Genomic DNA, 19,067 nt, shown 5'->3' with positions numbered 1-19,067 from the left:
CTCCTCCTCCTCCTCCTCCTCCTCTTCTTCTTCTTCTTCTTCTTCTTCTTCTTCTTCTTCTTCTTCTTCTGCTCTTTCTGCTCTGCTTCTTCTTCTTTTGCTCTGCTTCTTCTGTTTCTGCTTCTTCTGCTGCTGCTTCTTCTGCTTCTTCTTCCTCCTCCTCTTCATCCTCCTCCTCCTTCTCTTCTTCCTCCTCCTGCTCCTCCTCCTTCTTCCTAGCCTCAATGCCCCTAGTTTTCCTCCTATCCCATTCCCAGCCTGTCCCTGTGGTAGACACCCAGCACCCACCCCACTTTTCTTTTAGGCATTACAGTTTGGAGTGATAGCATAGCGGGTATGTAGGGCGTTTGCCTTGCATGTGCAGCTGACCCTGGTTCGATTCTTCCGCCCCTCTTGGAGAATCCAGAAAGCTACCAATAATATCTCACCCACAAGGCAGAGCCTGGCAAGCTCCCCGTGGTATATTCAATATGTCAAAAACAGTAACAACAAGTTTCACAATGGAGACGTTGCTGGTATCCGCTCGAGAAAATCGATGAACAAGAAAAGGACAGTGCTACAGTGCTATGGTTTGTATGTTTGGGATGAGGGTTGGGCCACACTGAGCACTGCTCAGGGCTTACTCTTGGCTCTACACTCAAGAACTACTCCTGGTGGTGTTTGGGGTACCATATAGGGTACCAGGGATTGAACCTGGGTCAGACACATGCAAGGCAAATGCCCAAAGGTTCTGTGATTGCTCCAGTCCCTGGACACTATGGTTTACAATGCACAATCACTTTGTCTCTTTTTCAGCACTCAGTTCTTGCCCACATTGAGCATATCCCACTGTCATTGTCGTAGTGGCCCCTTCTCTGTCATAACTGAACTTCTGCCCCAGCCCCCCGACTCCGGTAAGCTTCCTGCCATGGAGCAGAGAATCTTCAGTCTACAACTAGTTGACTTTAGTGCTCTACATCTCACCCACATCCCCCGCCCAAACTCATGATCTGATGAGTGGGGGAGAGCGCCACCTAGTGGTGTGTGGATCAACTTGCAGTTCTGGGGATTGTACACCTGGGGCTGGACCTGCTAAACTGGTGCTGTAACTCTTGGAACATCTCTCCTGAAGGCTATTTATATCATGACTATTTTTTTCTAGTAATATTACACTTACATAAAACTTGCAAAGGTGGCACAGAGTTCTCATATATTTCTCACAATCTCACTCCGCAATATGTTTCATTTTATGTATTGTAGAGCATTCTTGTGGCCGAAGAAGCAACAGTAATGGACTTTTACTAAATTTCACATTTTGTTTCTATTCATTTTCCTCGCATCCATTTAAGGTTTTAGGGTGCCATCCAGGACCCATATTAGTCCCAGTGACAACCTCACTTTAAAAGGTGCCTGTAAAGAGAGTGAGCTGGAGGGGAATGGGAGGCAATCTGGGCACACTGGTGGAGGGAAGAGCTGACACAGGTCGTGGGATTGGTGCTGGAATATTGGATGTCTAAAACTCACTATGAATAACATTGGAAACCATGGTGCTTTGAAAAATTTTTAAAAATGTACTGTCAGCTGGAAATATGTTACTGAATAAAATTAAATACTTAAATAAGAAAAGAAAGCTGATTTTAGTTTATTTTTCCAGCCTAGAAATGACTCAGCTCCAAAACTAATCTTGAAAAGAATGCCAAGTTGCTGAATCTTCCAGGCAGACCAGTCAGGGCTCACAAATCTGGGACCTTCTCAGAATGGGGGTGGGCAGATTCCTCCCAACCCCCAGCTTCCCACCCCTGCTGAAACTTCCAGAAGCCACTGCCCCACACTCAACATTTTCCTGCATAGAAATTGATCAACTCCACAACTGAACCTCATTGAGCTGCCAAGCCACCAAATTGTTTCAGCTTCTAGAGTGACACCTCCAAATTTTACAATATTGACAGCCCAATAGGAACACAGAAAATTTGATTAAAAAATTGCATAGAAGACAACCAAGCTCAATGAGCAAACACAATAGCATAGAATGCTCAACCAGCACCAGAGAGATCCGTAAATCATCAGACAATGACTTTAGTAATAGTCACTGTCACTGCCACTGTCCTCCCCGTTGTTCATCGATTTGCTCGAGCGGGCCCAGTAATGCCTTCATTGTGACAATTGTTACTGTGTTTGGCATATTGAATACGTCACGGGTAGCTTGCCAGGCTTTGCCAAGAAGGCGAGATAACTCTCGGTAGCTTGCCTGGCTCTCCGAGAGGCGCGGAGTAATCGAACTCGGGTTGGCCATGTTGGCCACTTGCAAGGCAAATGCCTTACCTGCTGTGCTATCACTCCTTAGTAATACTATTGTGAGATATAACAATGATCAAAAATTGAGTTTCTTGACTTATTTGCTAATTATTTCTTATTGTAGCCAGCAATATAAAATAAAATTATTTTGTGCCTACTAAGGGGGTGCTTGGGAGTGGATGGGGATGCAAGTGTCTGCAACCAATATAATGAGCAAGGAAGCCAAGTGTGCTGAAATCGCAGCTAACATGGGTGACCTCAGATAGCCAGCATGTGTATGCCATCCCATTCATCTTAGTAACAACCCCCACACAAACGGGATAATTTGTGAAAAAAAATTTCGGGCGGGTCAAAAATTGTGATAATACAGCAGATAAAAAGTGATAATACAACAGATAGAGCATTTGCCTCACATGCTGACAACTGGCTTTGATCCTCGACATTCTATATGGTCTCCTGAGCACACCCATGAGTAATTCCTCAGTGCAGAGCAGGAGTAATGTCTGAGCATTGCCAGGTGTGGCCAAAAACAGCAAAGAAACAAAAAAAAGTTATGTTTTATTGTGTTTTATAACAACCAACATGAAGTAAACTATTTTGTGTCTGCTAATGGAGCAGGTTTGTGGGATCAGTGGGAAATGGGGACTTTGATGGAGGGAAAAACACACAGGTGTGGGACATTGACTGCCTGACACAACTGTATCATAAGCAATTTAGTAAATCGCAGTGTTTAAATACACTGTGATTTAGTAAAAAAAAAAAAAAAAGGAACCTAATTTTAGGGGTTAAGGGGAAAATGCAACCTTGTTCTGTGTGGCATCCACGGGCCTCAGAGCACTGCCAGGTGTGGTGCTGGAGACGTTGGAGCTCACTCAGAGGCCTCCTGAGCACTGCTCAGGAATCCCACCCCCAAATAAGAAGGAAAAACAAAAATAATTCAGAGAATAAATTGTGAAAGAGTACATGCTACATTTTCCAACTATCTTTCTTCTCTGTCTTATCAGAAGCTAGCTGGATTTTCATATTTTCTTCTGGCTCTAATCCGTTGTTTTGCTTGATATATACAGAAAAAATTATGTACAAATGATTTTTTTTATTAGTGAGACACCATGAGATACAGTTGTAGACTTACAAATGTTTGTGCTTAGGTTTCAATTATACAATGATCAAATACCCATCCCTCCACCAGTGCCCATTTCCCACCACCACGGATCCTAGTATCCCTTCCACCCCACCCCCCCCCCCCCCATCCCACCCTGCCTCTGTGGCAGGGCATTCTCTTTTGTTCTCTCTCTCCTATTGGGTGTTGTGGTTTGCAAGAAAGGCAGTGAGTGGCAATCATGTTTGGTCTATAGTCTACTTTCAGCATGCTTCTCCCATCCTGGGAGGATCCTCCCAATACCCTTTATACAAATGATATTTTTAATAATTGTGTCATAATTGTAAATAGTGAACTTGGATAACAATGAGAAATCTCATACAAGAAAAAACTGATTGTTTCAAGAAATGGGGGGTTGCATGAATATTTGGAACCTCAAACTTTGTAGATGTATTAGGCTTTTAAAAGCATTATTTATATCCATTGGAAAAAATAAGAAGTTGGATGCTGGAACAATAGTACAGTGGGTAGGGCGTTTTCCTTGCACATGGCCGACCCGGGTTCGATTTCCAGCATCCCATAGGGTCCCCCTGAGTAATTCCCGAGTGCAGTGCCAGGAGTTACCCCTGAGCATTGCCGGCTGTGACGCAAAAAAAAAAAAAAAAAAAAAAAAAAAAAAAAAAAACACATCAAGTGACCTATGGACTAAAATCTAGTTGTTTTAGGAGAGCAGCACAGTGAATAGCAGGATCCAGGCTCTCATGGGTGGGTTCTGGGGTGCATCCGGGCACCAATATGGAGACATGAGACAGCAAGTGGAAGAGGACATGGATTAACAGTGCCATATCTTGGAAGCTTTTGACACACTTAGGTCCCAGTTCTGTCCAAGGATGAGATGTGCCTTAGTACTGCCCAATCACTGCTGCGAAAGAACATCCAGGTCCTGATGAGAGAGTGGGGAGATAATGGAGTTGTTCTCTCCCGAGACACAGTTTATTCTGTGTTTATTCTCGTGAAAGTGAATATAGGGACCAGGTCACGGTCACGGTCCTCCCGTTGTTCATTGATTTGCTCGAGCGGTGCCAGTAACGTCTCCATCGTGAGACTTGTTGTTACTGTATTTGGCACATTGAATACATCATGGGTAGCTTGCCAGGCTCTGCCGTGCGGGCGAGATACTCTCGGTAGCTTGCCGGGCTCTCCGACAGGGGTGAAGGAATTGAACTCGGGTCGGCCATATTGGCTGCGTGCAAGGCAAACATCCTACCACTGTGCTATAGCTCTAGCCCATAGACAGATAGGAAAATGGGTAAGGCATTTGCCTTGCACACTGCTGACCAGGGTCCTATCCCTGACACTCCATATGGTCACCTGAGCTCCTCCAGGAGTTATCCCTGAGCACAGCCAGGTGTGACCAAAAACCAAGGAAGTACTGAAAAGTGAAATAAACTCATCTCATGAATGTGGGAGATGGGGAAGTACCTTACTGGTCGGCACAGGGAAGAGGGAGGTGGGACAGTCCCTACAGATGAGAGAGTGACCAGATGGGAAATGGCCTGTGGGGGAGCAGGGCTGGATGCTGCTGGACTTAGACACCCACATGAGGCACCTGGAGAGGACATGTGACAGACTAGGGGAAAGTGAGACTAAGTAGCCATAGATGAGAGGATACAGTTACTGTCACTAAGGACACCAGACCTTTACCTCATGTCACAGGTCGCTATTTTCTATGGAGCTGGTATGGGATATCTTTCCCTTTCTTTGTGTCTGGTCGTTTGGCGCTGGGGGTATTACAACTTCCTGTGTTCAGGGCCACTCCAGGCTCTGTGCTTGGGGGCTGCTTTCAGGGGGGTTCGGGGGACCTCGCAGTCTGGGTGAACCAGGGCTGGCAGCAAACACAGTCTGTGCTCCAGCCCCTTGAGCTAAGGCATCTCACTGGCCCCTGGGCATCTTGTAAGGTCAGATGCTTTTAAGAAGGTGGTCTACAAGATTCTCTTCTTGCTGATTTATTTCTCTCCCTTTTCTTCCCTTTGTTGTCACTGCTGTTGGTGCCTTCACTGGTGATCACACACTTGGTTGTGGTGCTTGCTGGGGTCACACACTTGCAGTGTTCACACACATTTTAGTTGTGGTACTCAGAAGATAACATCATTTAGTTGTAGTGCTCCTACATACTTGGTTCTGGTGTTAAAGATAGAGCCCTTCTGGGGGTGTGGTGCCGCCAGCAGGTCAATTTGTACCTGTGAGGCGAGTGCATCAGCTGCCTGATGATGGCCACTGCATCAGAGCTTATAAGAAAGCAAGGTCTGAGCCGGCGGTGACGGGGCAACTGCAGTCTCATGGAAAGGGAGACGGTACCAGCTCGTCCGTAGCACCTTACTGAGGTCATGAGTTGCCCCCCACGAGCGGCTCTCTGGCACAGCCATAACACAAGACGCACAGAAACCAATCTCGTAATTATCTGGCTCTTTGCAGAAATCCAAAATTGCACGGCCACTATTGTGGCCACGTGAGATTCTATGATTCTCATAACCAGCTATAGAAAACAAAATACTTCACAATGCCTTTTCAGCAATTCTGATTGTTGGGGGGGGGGGGAATTCTAAACAATAATGGTGCATCTTTTGTCGAAATAATGAATGTAATCAATGTAGAGAATAGTTAAGTGGAAATCATTTGTCTCACAGGCATTGGGAGGGATAGGAGGGGGCTGTATTGAGGCTCTTGGTGGTGAAAAATGAGTACTGGTGAAGGGAGAGGTGTTTGACCATTGTGTGACCAAGACCTAAACCTGAAAGCTTAGTAACTTTTCCCACAGTGATTCAATAAATAAATATAAGCAGAAAAAAATAATAAATAAAATTATGAAAAAAAAAGTAAGATGGAGTTCATGCCCAATTCAATCAGCTAATCAGTGGCTGAATAAATAGCAGTACTCCTACATTAAAAAAAATAAAGATAGAGCCCTTCTTTGTTATAAGGCCGGGATCACACAAGACAGTACCACCAGGACCACACGGGCATATGAGATGGTGCCAGGGGTCAAGCTCATACCCTCGTATCTGCAGGACAGGCAGTCTACACTGAGAAACATTCCAGAAATTCAATCTAGCATCCCCTTATAGACAGGAAACTGAAGCTAGTTCCATGATGTTGGGAATGTGACTCAGTGGTGAAGCATGTGCCTTCTGTTGGGTAACATTGCTCTGTACTTCAAGAAGCTTAGGTTTTATCTGGTTACACCCATTAATCTGGTTACACCCATCAATCTGGTTACATCCACCACAGTGCTCCAGAGGCACTTCCACTTCCATTGTGTTTACATGTAAACATGTAAACAGTCTTCCCTATGCTCTCCTTTCCACCCAGTTAATCAGCTTTCCCCTTAATCAGACTTTGTTAATTTGTAAGATCAGTTTCCAAGAAATCTATGATTTTATATGTATGAGTGAAATATTGCCTTTCTCCTCTCCTTATGCCTTATGAATAGTTTACCTTAAAGTAATATCCTTTTTGTATAGATACAGGAAGACCGTTAACATTATGCTTTGTAACTTAGGATTTGATTGGCCTTGAATATTATTCACTCCCGGGCATCTTTCTCGACTTAAGCCTCAGTTGCCCTTAGTTCCTAACACCCCAAAAGCAGGGTCCCAACGAGGGACTGAATGGACCCAGGGCAAGCAGTGAGCTACCCTGGCAGCGAAATGGGCCAGGCCAAAGTGCCACGATTCTTAACTATAAGTTAAGAGTTTGATCATGGACAAATGCTGTCATGATCCAAGGTAACGACAAGACTAGGATCCTGCTAGGGGTGGGAAAGACTATCTGGCCTGAGCACCGTAGTCTGAGATCAAGATGGCGCTAGGAGAGCAATTCTATAAGTTTAAGATATTTTTTACTGTATCCATACAAAATGATTTATATTATATTCTTGTACGCTTGTCGGACAAGGAGAGGAGAGGCACGCCCATGGGATTCTGCTCTAGGGTGGGTCCTCCTGCTGAGGAAGGATCTGTCCTAGGAGCGGTCTTCCCTGAGGCTAAGATTTCTACCCCTGTTGATCTCCACCCCTATTGATTGTGACCGCACCTATGTGTATTTGTTCCCCCAATTCCTCATGGAGAGAGGATTTAACTGTACTGTAGGATTTAACTGTAGGAGTGGGGCAGGGGGCAGAAGGAAGAAGAGAGTTCAGAGAGGATCAGAAGGAAGAGGAGGATAAAGGGGGATGGAGAAGGAGAATGAAGTAGCATGGGGGAGTGATAGAAGAAGAGATGAGGAGAGAATCAGAATAAACTACGACTAATACCTACCAGCCTGGCCCTCGTTCCTTCCTCTGCCTGACCATTGCCATCGACCTCTCCGGGGTGGGAGAAGGGTGAGACTACCGAACGCGGGCGGCGGGAGAGATAGAGCCGCCGCTGGGGGTGCCGCGCGCCCCTCTTGTGTGAGTTTACACACCTTCCATGTATGCAAGCAGGGTTCCCTCCTGGTAGTGAAATAACAAATACAATTTAGTTAAGTGATAGGTGATGATCTTAGACTAGAATGGAGTATCAGAATTGAGTATGATCTGACAGGTGTTTTCTAAGCATCAGAACATTTAAAGTATTTAAATGAAAGTTTAAAAATTAATCACATCCGGAGCTAGAGCAATAGTAGGTAAGGTGTTTGCCTTGCACGTGGCCGACCCGGGTTCGATTTCCAGCATCCCATATGGTCCCCTGAGCACCACCAGGAGTAATTCCTGAGTGCAGAACTAGGAATAACCCCTGTGCATGGCCAGGAGTGACCCAAAAAGCAAAAAAAAAAAAAAATGATTCACATCCAAGAAAATTGAAAATATTCTCAAGAACAGGGCCAGAGAATATTAGTACAGCAAGTAGGATGTTTACCTGCATCGCAGCTAACCAAGTTTCAATCCTCAGCACCGCATATGGTCCCTCTGAGTCCCACTAGGAGTAAACCCTGAGCATGGCCAGGTGTGACATCAAAACAAACAAACAAAATTGAATGTTTCACAAAAACCTGCAGAGCAGCCCTTCGTGTTCTTTCTAAAGAACCAGTGTGGGAAAGAGGCAAATAAAAGTTTTGACTCTTTGGGGAGTAAGTTGGTGAAAGAGAAGAAAATGTAAAAAACAAAAATGACATAAGGAGATGGTGGATGCTACTAGGCACTTTGGTGGTGGTGAGATGCAGTAACTATACATTAACACTAAATATATCACCTTAACTACAGCAATAAATGTTTGTGTGTATAAAATGAAACATGTTTCTTTAAAAGGAGAAACTGAGGAAAGTGTCTAACTAGGGGTGTGGGTGACAATTGTTAGTGATGACCAAGTGGCCCCTTCACTCCCTGATGTGCTGTTGAGAATGACACTGTGTGTCTGTGGGCTTCCCACACCCCTAGCCTTGACCACCACACCCAAACTGAGAGGCTTTCTCCGATGTATAGCAGAGCAGCCTCCTTACAATGCCACGTCATCCAAGACAAGGAGAGTCCGAGACCCGACTCAGCTGAAGGTGTCTTCTGGAGACACGACTGGGACTTCACTCTGGGTGCATGATCCTGGGATGGGATCCTAGGAGAGAAAAGAAAACAGTAACAGCCAAATATAATGTGGGGAGATTCGTGATCCTCTCCTGACATGAACGTATTAGCTGTAGAAATATGGTAGAGATAAAAGATGAAGAATGTTCTTAAGAAAAGGAACTGGGAGTGGAAGAAATGTTACCCTGTAGTTTCTAGGTTTCTAGGTCACCTGGCTAGGAGTCAGAAATCCTAGGTTTGCATCCTTGCACCGGTCTGTCCACACCCACCCCCCATCCACTCACAGCCTCTCCTGTCACATCTAGGACAGACTCAAATCAGAAAACACATGAAAGGTCTCAGGATTTCCATTTGTTCCTTCTCAAATTTCAGGGATTTCCTTTATTAACCCTCAATCCCACAAAACACGAATTAGAAAAATGCAAATCAGAGGCTTATTTCAGTAAGGGAAAAACATTATTCAGGAAAACAAGAAGGTAATGCAGATAGAGATGGCTGAGTCCTGTCTCTGCTGGCACAGCCCAGAGCATCAGGAAGAGAAAGCAGGTAAGTGTGGGGAGGGCCCAGTGGGCAGGGGTGGGCCAGTCTTCCCCCTCACAATGTGTGACAGGAAAACAGACACACTCAGATTCCAGGGCAGAAAGAGAATCAGCATTTCTTGAGTCACAACACTGGGATGTGAGGAAACTCAGTAGGGCAGCTGTTTCACACTGTAAGAGAGAAGAATGAAGTGACCCAGGTGAGTCACAGAAGTGGTGACATCCTGAGCAAGCTCCCAGCATCCCACTCAAAGAACCCCCAAACCCAGTCCTGTCCCCTCTGCCCAATCCCGCCCATTCCAGCCTGCAGAGTCTCACCTCTAGAATTCGTGAGAGACTCATCAGAGCCCTGGGAACTGTTGCTGTCTGGGGAGGAAAAAACAGGATAAGGTCAGAGCCACAGGGGTTGGGACTAGAGGAGGAACTAGGGGTATGGGGGCTCCTCGTGGGCTCCCATCTCTGTCCCCAGGATTACAGGACCCCAGCTGTGCCCACACTTACTTGCAGCCTGAGTGTACTGTCCTCCGTTCTCACCTGCGGGAAGGAAACATCCAGGGAAGTCGGGGAGAGCACTGGATCCTGCGGCCACAGAGCAGCTCTCTAGGCCTGAACCCCAGGACTGACCAGCCTCCTCCTGGCAGTCTGTACTCAGCAGGGACAGCCCCTGTGATCTGGAACTCTGGGACCCTGGTTCATCTCCAGGTTATGGAGGTGAAAGTATCTTTCATGAGTTAACCTTAGAGCTGCACACACAGGAGTGTGAGCAGCAGCACAGGGGCGGGTGGTGCTCTTGCTAATGAGGCAGAAGAACTAATACGGGGGGACCCCCAAAGTGGGACAAGACTCAAGACTTGTCAGGTTGAACAGATTTCCACCACCCATTTTCCCTATCTTACTTGAGCACTTCTTCCTGCTGATCACAACTGCCACCACAGCTCCAATGACCACAACCTTGAAAAGAGTCAGGCCAACAATGATGCCCACAGTGAGGATGGTGGATTGAGAAGGGGGCTCTGGAAGGAAGAAAGAGAAGGTCAGACTCCAGCCTCAGCCTGACCCTCAGCAGTTTCCCAGAGGGGCCAACCCTGATGCCCCTGAGAACAGCCTCTGTGCCCCGTCCTTCTCCTTACCCCATCTCAGGGTGACAGGCTCCGGCAGTCCCTGGTGCTGCACACGGCACGTGTATCTCTGCTCCTCTCCAGAAGGCAGCACCACAGCCGCCCACTTCTGGAAGGTTCCATCCCCCGAAGGCCTGGTCTCCACCAGCTCTGTGTCCTGAGTCAGGTCCTCCCCATCACGCTGCCAGGTCAGGGTGATCTCGGCAGGGTAGAAGCCCAGGGCCCAGCACCTCAGGGTGACCTCATGGTCAGAAAAGGGGTGGTGGGTTATGTGTCTTCTGGGGGCTTCTGAGGAGGAAAAATGAGAAAATTCACACTTTGGGTCACTTCCCTGATGGAGTTGAACGGATCACTGGTTTGAGAAGGAGGTAAAAATGCAGACACAAACTTGGCTGGAGAAACTGGATAAAATCCTAATTCCTTGGAAAGTTCTAGAACAGGGTTTGGGAAGGAGATTAGGGTATCTCAGGAGACACTGACTCTGGTCCTGCCCTGGGAGGAGGGTGAGAGACTGAGAGAAGCAGGAGTCAGAGCTGAGACCTGAGCGAGTTCGAAGATGGCTGCAGGGTCCAGGAACCCACATTCGTTATTTCAGAGGAGGTCGCCCCTCCCCCAGGGACACTCGGGTCCATCACAGTCCTGCGGACACAGGGTGGGCCTGAGAGGAGGGCCGGTCTCTGTGGTACAGAACATGGAAACCAGGTGGGTCCGTCCCTCTCCTGAGGAAGGGGCACTATTTGGACACTGAACCCCGCTTTCTTCCCCCCTTGTGGGGAGTCGCCCTTCCCAGGGAAGGTCAGGGGTCGTTACCCTCAGGGACCCAGTACCCCAGTACCTGTGCGCAGCAGCATGCCCTTCCCATTCTCCAGGTATCTGCGGACCCACTGCACGCACTCCCCCTCCAGGTAGTTCCTGCTGTACTCAGCCTGACCCGCCTGCTCGAACTTGCTCCTGCTGATCCAAGCCTGCGTGCCCGCCGCCGCCGTCCAGGAGCGCAGGTCCTCGTTCAGGGCGATGTAGTCGGCGCCGTCGTAGGAGTATTGCCAGTACCCGCGCTGGAGGTGCATGTCGGACCCCACGTCGCAGCCGACCATGCTCTGGAGGGTGTGAGAGTCTGACCCGCCCCGCACAGATTAGACTCAAACCCGGGCCGGTCCCCGCGGCGCCTCCGGGTCAAGGTCTGCGGGGGGTCCTTCAGCCTCGGGGACGCTCGGACCCGCCTCTGGGCGACCCGGCCCGTCCCTGTGTTGGCTCTTCCCTGCCCGGCCGCGCTCACCCGCCTCGCTCTGGTTGTAGTAGCCGCGCAGGTTGTTCAGGTTCACTCGGAAAGTCTGTGCGTGGTCCTTGGCTCTCCGAGTCTCCTCCTCCCAGTACTCGGGTCCCTCCTGCTCCACCCACCGCGCCCGCGGCTCCATCCTCGGACTCGCCGAGTCGCTGTCAAAGCGCACGAACTGCGTGTCGTCCACGTAGCCGACGGCGATGAAGCGGGAGTCCCCGCGGCCGGGCCGGGACACGGCGGTGTAGAAATAGCGCAGGGAGTGGGGGCCTGGGGGAGGGGAAGGGGTGAGACCCGGCCCGACCCTCCACCCCGCGCGCCCCGGGCCATGGTGATGGGGGGAGGTGGAATGGGGGGCGAGGGAGACAGGAAAGCGGGGAGGGACCGAGAAGGGCGAGACTTAGGGGCGCGGGAGGAGTTGAAGATTGGGGGGACAAGGACGAACATTTGGGGGGCATCCGAGCAGAGAACCGGGGAAACTCCTTTTCGGGGGTCCTGCACATCAATACCTGGAAGTTCCCACCCTTCTCCCCGCAACGAACTCTCCCGACCCCGCACTCACCCGCCCGGGTCTGGGTCAGGGCCAGGGCCCCCGAAAGCAGCAGCAGGAGAAGTCGTGGCTCCCACATACTGAAGGAATCAAGTGGATTCTGACTCAATCGCCATTGCCGGCAGTTGAGAACCCGGAGCGTCGCGAACGCTGATTGGCTGATGTAGACAGGAACGCTCAATGGGAGTGAGGACTGGGGACGCGTCACGAGTATCCGGGCAGAAGGCGCTGACACAGGTTGCTGAGGGAGAAGTGAAACTCTGAGACCAGGAATCCCCAGGACTGATCTCCTGCCCCCAACACCACCCTGGGGACACTGGGAGCCACACCTGGGGCCTGGGGCTTAGCCCTCTCACCTGCTCCCTCACCTGATCTCTGTCACACTGTCTCCCCGTGTTCAGGGCTGAGACTGACTCAGGATTTTCCATGGTTTTCATTTCAGGATCTCGCTAAATCTTACAAGTTCCTGAGGAGCCCAGAGATGCTTCTGTGCGTTCAGGTTATGCCTGAGGAGCCCAGAGATGCTTCTGTGCGTTCAGGTTTGCCGTGGGAGGAATCTGAGTTAAAGCCTTTTATTGTTGATGGTGATGATTTTTTTTTGGGTGGGTGGGGTTTGGCCACACCCAGCAGCGCTCTGTTGTAACTCTGGCTCTGTGCTCAGGGATCACTCTTGGCAGGTTCATGGGACCATATGTGGTGCCTGGGATCAAACCCGTGTTGGCCACATGCAAGGCAAAGTGCCTTACCTTCTATAATATCTCCTGCAGAGTTCAAGCCTGCAAATGACTTCAACTGGAGTAATATCAACAATAGATTAATGCTAACAACAAGTCTTTGGGGCGGGAAGGGACAAGGGTTCATACCCAGTGAATCTCACTGGCTCTGTACTTAGGAATTACTCCTGGCTCAGGGTAACAGATGGGAGGCAGGCAATAGAACCTATTTCTGGGAAGGTGCAAGACAAGCACCTTACCTGTTATACTATCTCACCAGTCCTAGAAAGTCTTTTGAAGAAAAACCATATTGCATTTTTTCCAGGGACCAGCCCCAGATGAGCAGGCCTGATCCATGGACTCCATGAGGACTAAGAAAAAGGCAGAAATGGGAGCGAAAAGCGTGCGATGAGGGATTCATAGCCTGTCTACTGAGCCCTGACTTTTCTCTGTGAATCTTATTTATTACTTAGAATCCATGATCATCAGAACAACATTCTTTGTGCAAATATCGAGAATTGTATATAATAAAATATTTATATATAATATACAAGATAGACTTTTACATATCCAAGGGCCTTAGACCATGGGGGGAAAACATCTTTGTAATGGGCTTTCACAAGGGGAGATTCTTCAGAAATGGAAGAAGAGAAAGAGCAGACACAGAACCCTCCCCTACACCACCCTCTTCCCCCCACCAGGGCAACATTCCACTGATAGTGCAAGTATTCTGGGTTGAAAGGTTCCATGAAGGTCTCATAAGGGTCCCATAAAGAACCAAGGAGTCCCACAAGAACCACTTGTCCATCTCCTTTATTTATCAAGTCCCCAACAGTTTTTTTTTTCTAGCATAGAAATGGACTAGTTCTTCAATCTAGCCTCCTCTTGTAGTCAGGAAATCTAAGCTAGTTCTGTGAGCTGGTGATATGACTCAACAGTAGGGCACAGGCCTTCCACATATGGAGGCAGGGGTCCATCCTGGCTGTGCAGAAACAAATAAAAGTTTACTTTAGTGAAAAAATATTGGCCATAGACTAGAATGGAAGTTTACATTTTGAGTATGATCTGACAAATATTTTATAAGTGTCATAAAATTTAAGGTATTTAAAGTAATGTTTAAAAACATCACATACAGAAGAATTAAAAATATTCTTAAAGTCAGGGCCAGCGTGCAGTAGGTAGGGTATTTACCTGACATACAGCTGACTGGGGTTCAATTCCTGGCACCACATATGGTTCCCTGAGTCCCCCTAGGAGTAAACCCTGAGCATTGCCGGGTGAGACCCAAAAATAAACAAACAAAATGGAAAGTTTCATACAACCTGAATAACAGTTCTTATTGTGAGCATTACAGAGGGATTTATTCTAAAGAAACAGTGTGGGAAAGAAAACAAAGAGCATAGGTAATCTGTGGGAGTGGGTTAGGTGAAGGAGGAGAATTAATGTTAATAACATAAGTAGCATAAGGAAATGGTGGATGGTATTAGGCACTTTGGTGGTGGTGAGATGCAGAAACTATATTAACACGGTATATTTAACCTTAATTACAACAATAGATATATTTGTATGTACAAAAGAAAACACATGTCTTGATATAGAGAAACTGAGGAACATGCGTCATCAGGGGGTGAGGGTGACCATCATCACTAATGACCAAATGGCTCCTGCACTCCCTGAAGTGCTGTTGAGAATGACATTGTGTCTGTGGTCTTCTGATACCCCTAGCCTTGGCCACCACACCCAAACTGAGGGGCTTTCTCCAATATAGCGGAGCAGCCTCCTTACAATGCCACGTCATCCAAGACAAAGAGAATCTGAGACCAACTCAGCTGGAGGAGCCTTTGGGAGACATGACTGGAACCTCACTCCGGGTGCATGATCTTGGGATGGTATCCGAGGAGAGAAAAGAATAAGGTAACATCCAAAATAGTGTGGAGATTCATGATACTTTCCTGATGTGCTATGATTAGCTGTAGAAATGTGGTAGCGATAAAAAATGAAGAATGTTCCTAAGTAAAGTAACAGGGAGTGGAAGGAAATTTCCCTTGCAATCTCTGGGTTTGGCATCATGGGCTGGAGAAAGAGGTTTTGAGGACATTTTGGAATCCCAGACACAGCACAAGGTCCCAGAGGTTTCCTTTCTTTTACTCCCCACCCAGCTCCAAATCTTGGCCGCAGGACTGGTCTGAAGGCACCTTCATCCTGGATGTCCTCCTCCAGGTCAGTGTCTCAGTCTGAGTCAGACCACAGCCCTCCCCCTGCAAAATAGGAGCAAGCAGAGCAGTGGCGCCCCTGTGTGCCCATATGGAGAAAGAAAACTCAGTGTTAATGGTGTGCCCTCAGCAGGGGAATCTCTCGGTTCTCAGCAACAGGACAGGCTGTGCTCACTAAGGGGAGCCCTAGCGTGTGTCAGGTGCTGTGAAGAGTTTCCCTAAACACATTCACTTGGAGGGCTCCTCTTCATTCCTAACCGTGAGCACTGGCTCAAGAGTGATTAAAAGGCCCAAAAGGAGAGAGAGAGAGAGAGAGAGAGAGAGAGAGAGAGAGAGAGAGAGAGAGAGAGAGAGAAAGGAAGGTGCCTGCCACAGAGGCAGGGGTGGGTTGGTGTGGGGGTGGCAGGAGGGACACCGGGGACTTTGGTGGTGGATATCACGCTCTGGTGGAGGCAGGTGTGTTCAATCATTGTATGACAGAAACTCAATCATGAAAACTTTGTAACTGTATCTCACGGTGATTCAATAAATTAAAAAAAAAGATTAAACAACATGTGTGTGAGAAATCCTTGTTAATAGCATTGTAAACCACAAGATCTTAATAAAAAAATACTTAAATACAAATAAACAAAAAGACTCCATGATTTCAGTTCTCAATCCAGACCCAGAGTGAACCACACAAACACACCGGTGCCCTCCCTGTGCTGAAGTGAGATACTGATCCCCATTCTCTGTCACTTCTACTGCTGGTGACTCCATCGGAACCAACTCTAAAATTTCAGCCCTAGGATGAGGTGGAGGAAGAAGGAGGAAAAAGAGCCCCAGGGCCCTGAACTAGGAATATAGGGGAATGTCTTATGGAGAAGTGAAGTAGGAGAAAATAGTGACTTTAGGGGATGGAGGTCAAATAGGGTGGAGAGGGAAGAAGCAGAGGAAAGGTGCAGGGCAGGGCCAGCCAGTGGACACATGTGGGGGAGGGATGGACTCTGTGTGGATCAGACAAAGGAAGGAGGAGTAATAGAGTCTATTTGTCAACTGAAGTCAGTTATTGGATCAGGAGTTAGCTCTGTAACTGACTGAAAACTACAGCTGACTCTCAGTAATTTCCCCATGCTCTGAAGTTTTGACATAATTCAAACACAGGGAAGAGTAGAGAATAGGGGACAGGAGAGGAGAGGAAGGGAAGGGAAGGGAAGGGAAGGGAAGGGAAGGGAAGGGAAGGGAAGGGAAGGGAAGGGAAGGGAAGGGAAGGGAAGGGAAGGGAAGGGAAGGAAACTGGAGCTGAGGAGAGGGGAGAGGACAGAAGATATTAAGGACTTTTCCCCCTCTAGAGTAAGACCCATTCAAGCTGATGGGAAATAAAGGGATTCAGAGTGCAGGAGGGATCAAGGCCTGTGCAGCTTCGAGGGGTCAACCCTGGACACTGGTCCTCGAGTTTCCAGAGTTCCACAGAATGTGAGAGCGACAACTGTAGGCCATGGCATGTGTTACCGGGAAACTTTTGTGGGAGAGGGGATAAAAATATCCAGCATCGGAAAGGTGATAATACGTTATTTATGAAATCCTGCCAGGAGCAGCACTGTAAACCACAGTGCAAAACTTAAAATAGCTAGTGCTGGAGTGATACTACAATGGGTGGGCGTTTGCTTTGCCCGTAGCCAACCTCAGGGGTCTGTCACAGCAGAGCAGACCTGCCCAGGCTCAGGCTGGAAATCACCTCCATCTCAGGGGGTGTTGGAGCTTCCTGTCAATCCACATATACAAACTCCTGGACCTTAAGTGTCTGTTCAGGGCAATGATTTATGATTGACATTCACCTCAAAGTTCTGAGCGATAGCACAGCGGGTAGGGCATTTGCCTTGCACTCGGCTGACCTGGGTTCGATTCCTCTGTCCGTCTCAAAGAGTCTGACAAACTACCAAGAGTATCCCGCCTGCAAGGCAGAGCCTGGAAGCTCCCTATGGCGTATTCCATATGCCAAAAACAGTAACAACAGGTCTCACAATGAAGATGTTACTGGTGCCCACTCAAGCAAATCGATGAACAACAGGAGGACAGTGCTACGGTGCTGCACATTCCTGATGGCACCTACATCCTGGCACTGGGGCCTCTGTATGAACAAGGTAAGTGTGTCTGTGCCCTCCGGGGACTGCGTGGCTGATCTGGAGGCGCCAGTCTAAGCCAGCAGTACCTAACGTGCTGGGGAGTGGGGATGGAAGATGAAACTTGGAAGTCTTCCTGGAGGAGGTGCTGTCCAGGACCTGAAAAAGGAGTAGGAAGAAATGAACTGAGCACCAGGAGGTAAGACTTGCCCAGTAAGAGAACCATGTGGCGAGCTTGATTAAATGGAGTCGAGTGTAGGTTCAGGGAGTAGCAGACAGGAGAGGGGAGGCCTGTGGCCCTATGGGCAGCTGCTGAGACCCCCGGGGGGAGATACTGCAGCAGGTGTCCTGACTGGGCGGGCACGGAGTGACAGGGACGGAGTGGAGGGCTCAGAGGCAGGTCACACCCGCAGCCCCCATCAGGGCTGCTGCAGCCAGGCAGTTGACCCTGTCCTTGTCACACATGACCAGCTAGGCTGGGTGAGGTCTGGGGCTGCTGACTCAGGCCCTGCCGGCCAACTCAGCGTCCTGCTAGTCCTGGGCCTCTTTGTGGGGCTCTGCCACTGACCACACCCTGGGCGACAGACTTCAGGGCACTGAGGGTCCTTCTGTCAGGGCCAGTGCAGGCGGGTGCTCTGTCTGGGCTCCTGGGATCCAGCGCTGTCTGGGGTAAACTGTCAGATTGACACCTGAGGGGTGGGCTGAGGGCTGAAATCCAAGCGTCCATCAACTCTGTCCTGCCCTCAGGTTTCCCTGGGGGCGGTGGGGGGATGTCTGTGCAGCCGTCTCTGCCATCAGACCGGAGTGCCCTTGAGATGGGTTTTCACAGCTCTGTGACGACTCTCCATCAGCCCTGGGGTTCGTGAGCTTTCCCCCTAATGTGGAGCCCCAAAGCCCCTTCTAACACCAGCCTCAGCTCTGCATGTGGGTCCCAAACCGGAAGTAATGGTCCCAGCCATGTTCCCCTGTCCCCTTGTTCCTGTCTCCACCTGTCCTCTCTGCCGCCATGTGGGCCCACCCTTGCAGCCAGGTTGTGGCTGTGCTTTCCCCCGGTGTGGCCTAGGGTCTGGTGGCATGAAACCAGCATGGGGTCTCCCTTCTGGGGGGTGCTGCTGCTGCTGGTGTGTAGGCTGGGGACCTCCAGGGCAGGAACCCCAGGAGACATCTTCTACTACGGGACCTTCTTCTACGTCCTGGGTCATCTGTCCACTTGTCTGTCCACCCATTTGTCCCATCTGCGGCTTGCTAGAGAGTTTGGTTATTTTAACTTCTGGACAGAGAGGATGGGAAAAAGAAACCCAGGTGGGGGCTAGGAAAGAAAAGGCTTCTTAAGGTCTTTTCAATTTTATTTTTCATGCATTTATTTGTGGAGAGTGGAGAGAGGTCCTCAGGGACAAGACTGGCAGGGGGGGGGGCACTAGACCAAATGGGGTCCAGGGGATGGAATCCAGAGCCCTCCCTGCTGTCTGTCTCTCTGCCTCACAGCGCAGCTCTCTGGAGATGCTGATTGGAGCTACAGGTCAGCAGGAAGAGGGGGTGTGTGAGGCTCAGTGGGGTCACAGGCTGATGTGTGATGCCCAAATCTGACCCTCACTGGCATGCCCCCCCCCCCCCCGCACTGCACAC

At 49.0% G+C, this 19,067-nt stretch overlaps 1 protein-coding gene across 1 annotated transcript; it reads right to left on the bottom strand.

The window, feature by feature from the left end:
• Positions 1-9,543: 9,543 nt before the first annotated feature.
• Positions 9,544-12,531, bottom strand: LOC130035204 (patr class I histocompatibility antigen, A-2 alpha chain-like). The gene is made up of 8 exons (XM_056126767.1): positions 12,426-12,531; positions 11,864-12,133; positions 11,423-11,701; positions 10,600-10,875; positions 10,366-10,482; positions 9,971-10,003; positions 9,788-9,835; positions 9,544-9,640 (listed from the first exon to the last, which is right to left on the bottom strand). The coding sequence occupies exons 1-8, from the start codon at positions 12,490-12,492 to the stop codon at positions 9,636-9,638; spliced, it is 1,095 nt and encodes a 364-aa protein (XP_055982742.1). The 5' UTR covers positions 12,493-12,531; the 3' UTR covers positions 9,544-9,635.
• Between the last annotated feature and the right edge of the window lie 6,536 nt (positions 12,532-19,067).

The sequence above is a fragment of the Sorex fumeus genome, unplaced genomic scaffold (genome assembly GCF_029834395.1).
Source record: "Sorex fumeus unplaced genomic scaffold, SorFum_2.1 ptg000063l, whole genome shotgun sequence".
Taxonomy (NCBI): domain Eukaryota; kingdom Metazoa; phylum Chordata; class Mammalia; order Eulipotyphla; family Soricidae; genus Sorex; species Sorex fumeus.
Note: the sequence above shows the minus strand (reverse complement) of the source record. Positions and strands in the feature narration are given on the sequence as shown.

Coding starts and splice junctions, on each gene's coding strand:
- LOC130035204 (XM_056126767.1), bottom strand. CDS start 12,492: ATGTGGGAGCCACGACTTCTCCTGCTGCTGCTTTCGGGGGCCCTGGCC. Junction 10,876..11,422: donor GGGCATGCTGCTGCGCACAG/GTACTGGGGTAC, acceptor TTTCCTCCTCAG/AAGCCCCCAGAAGACACATA. Junction 10,483..10,599: donor GCCTGTCACCCTGAGATGGG/GTAAGGAGAAGG, acceptor TCTTCCTTCCAG/AGCCCCCTTCTCAATCCACC.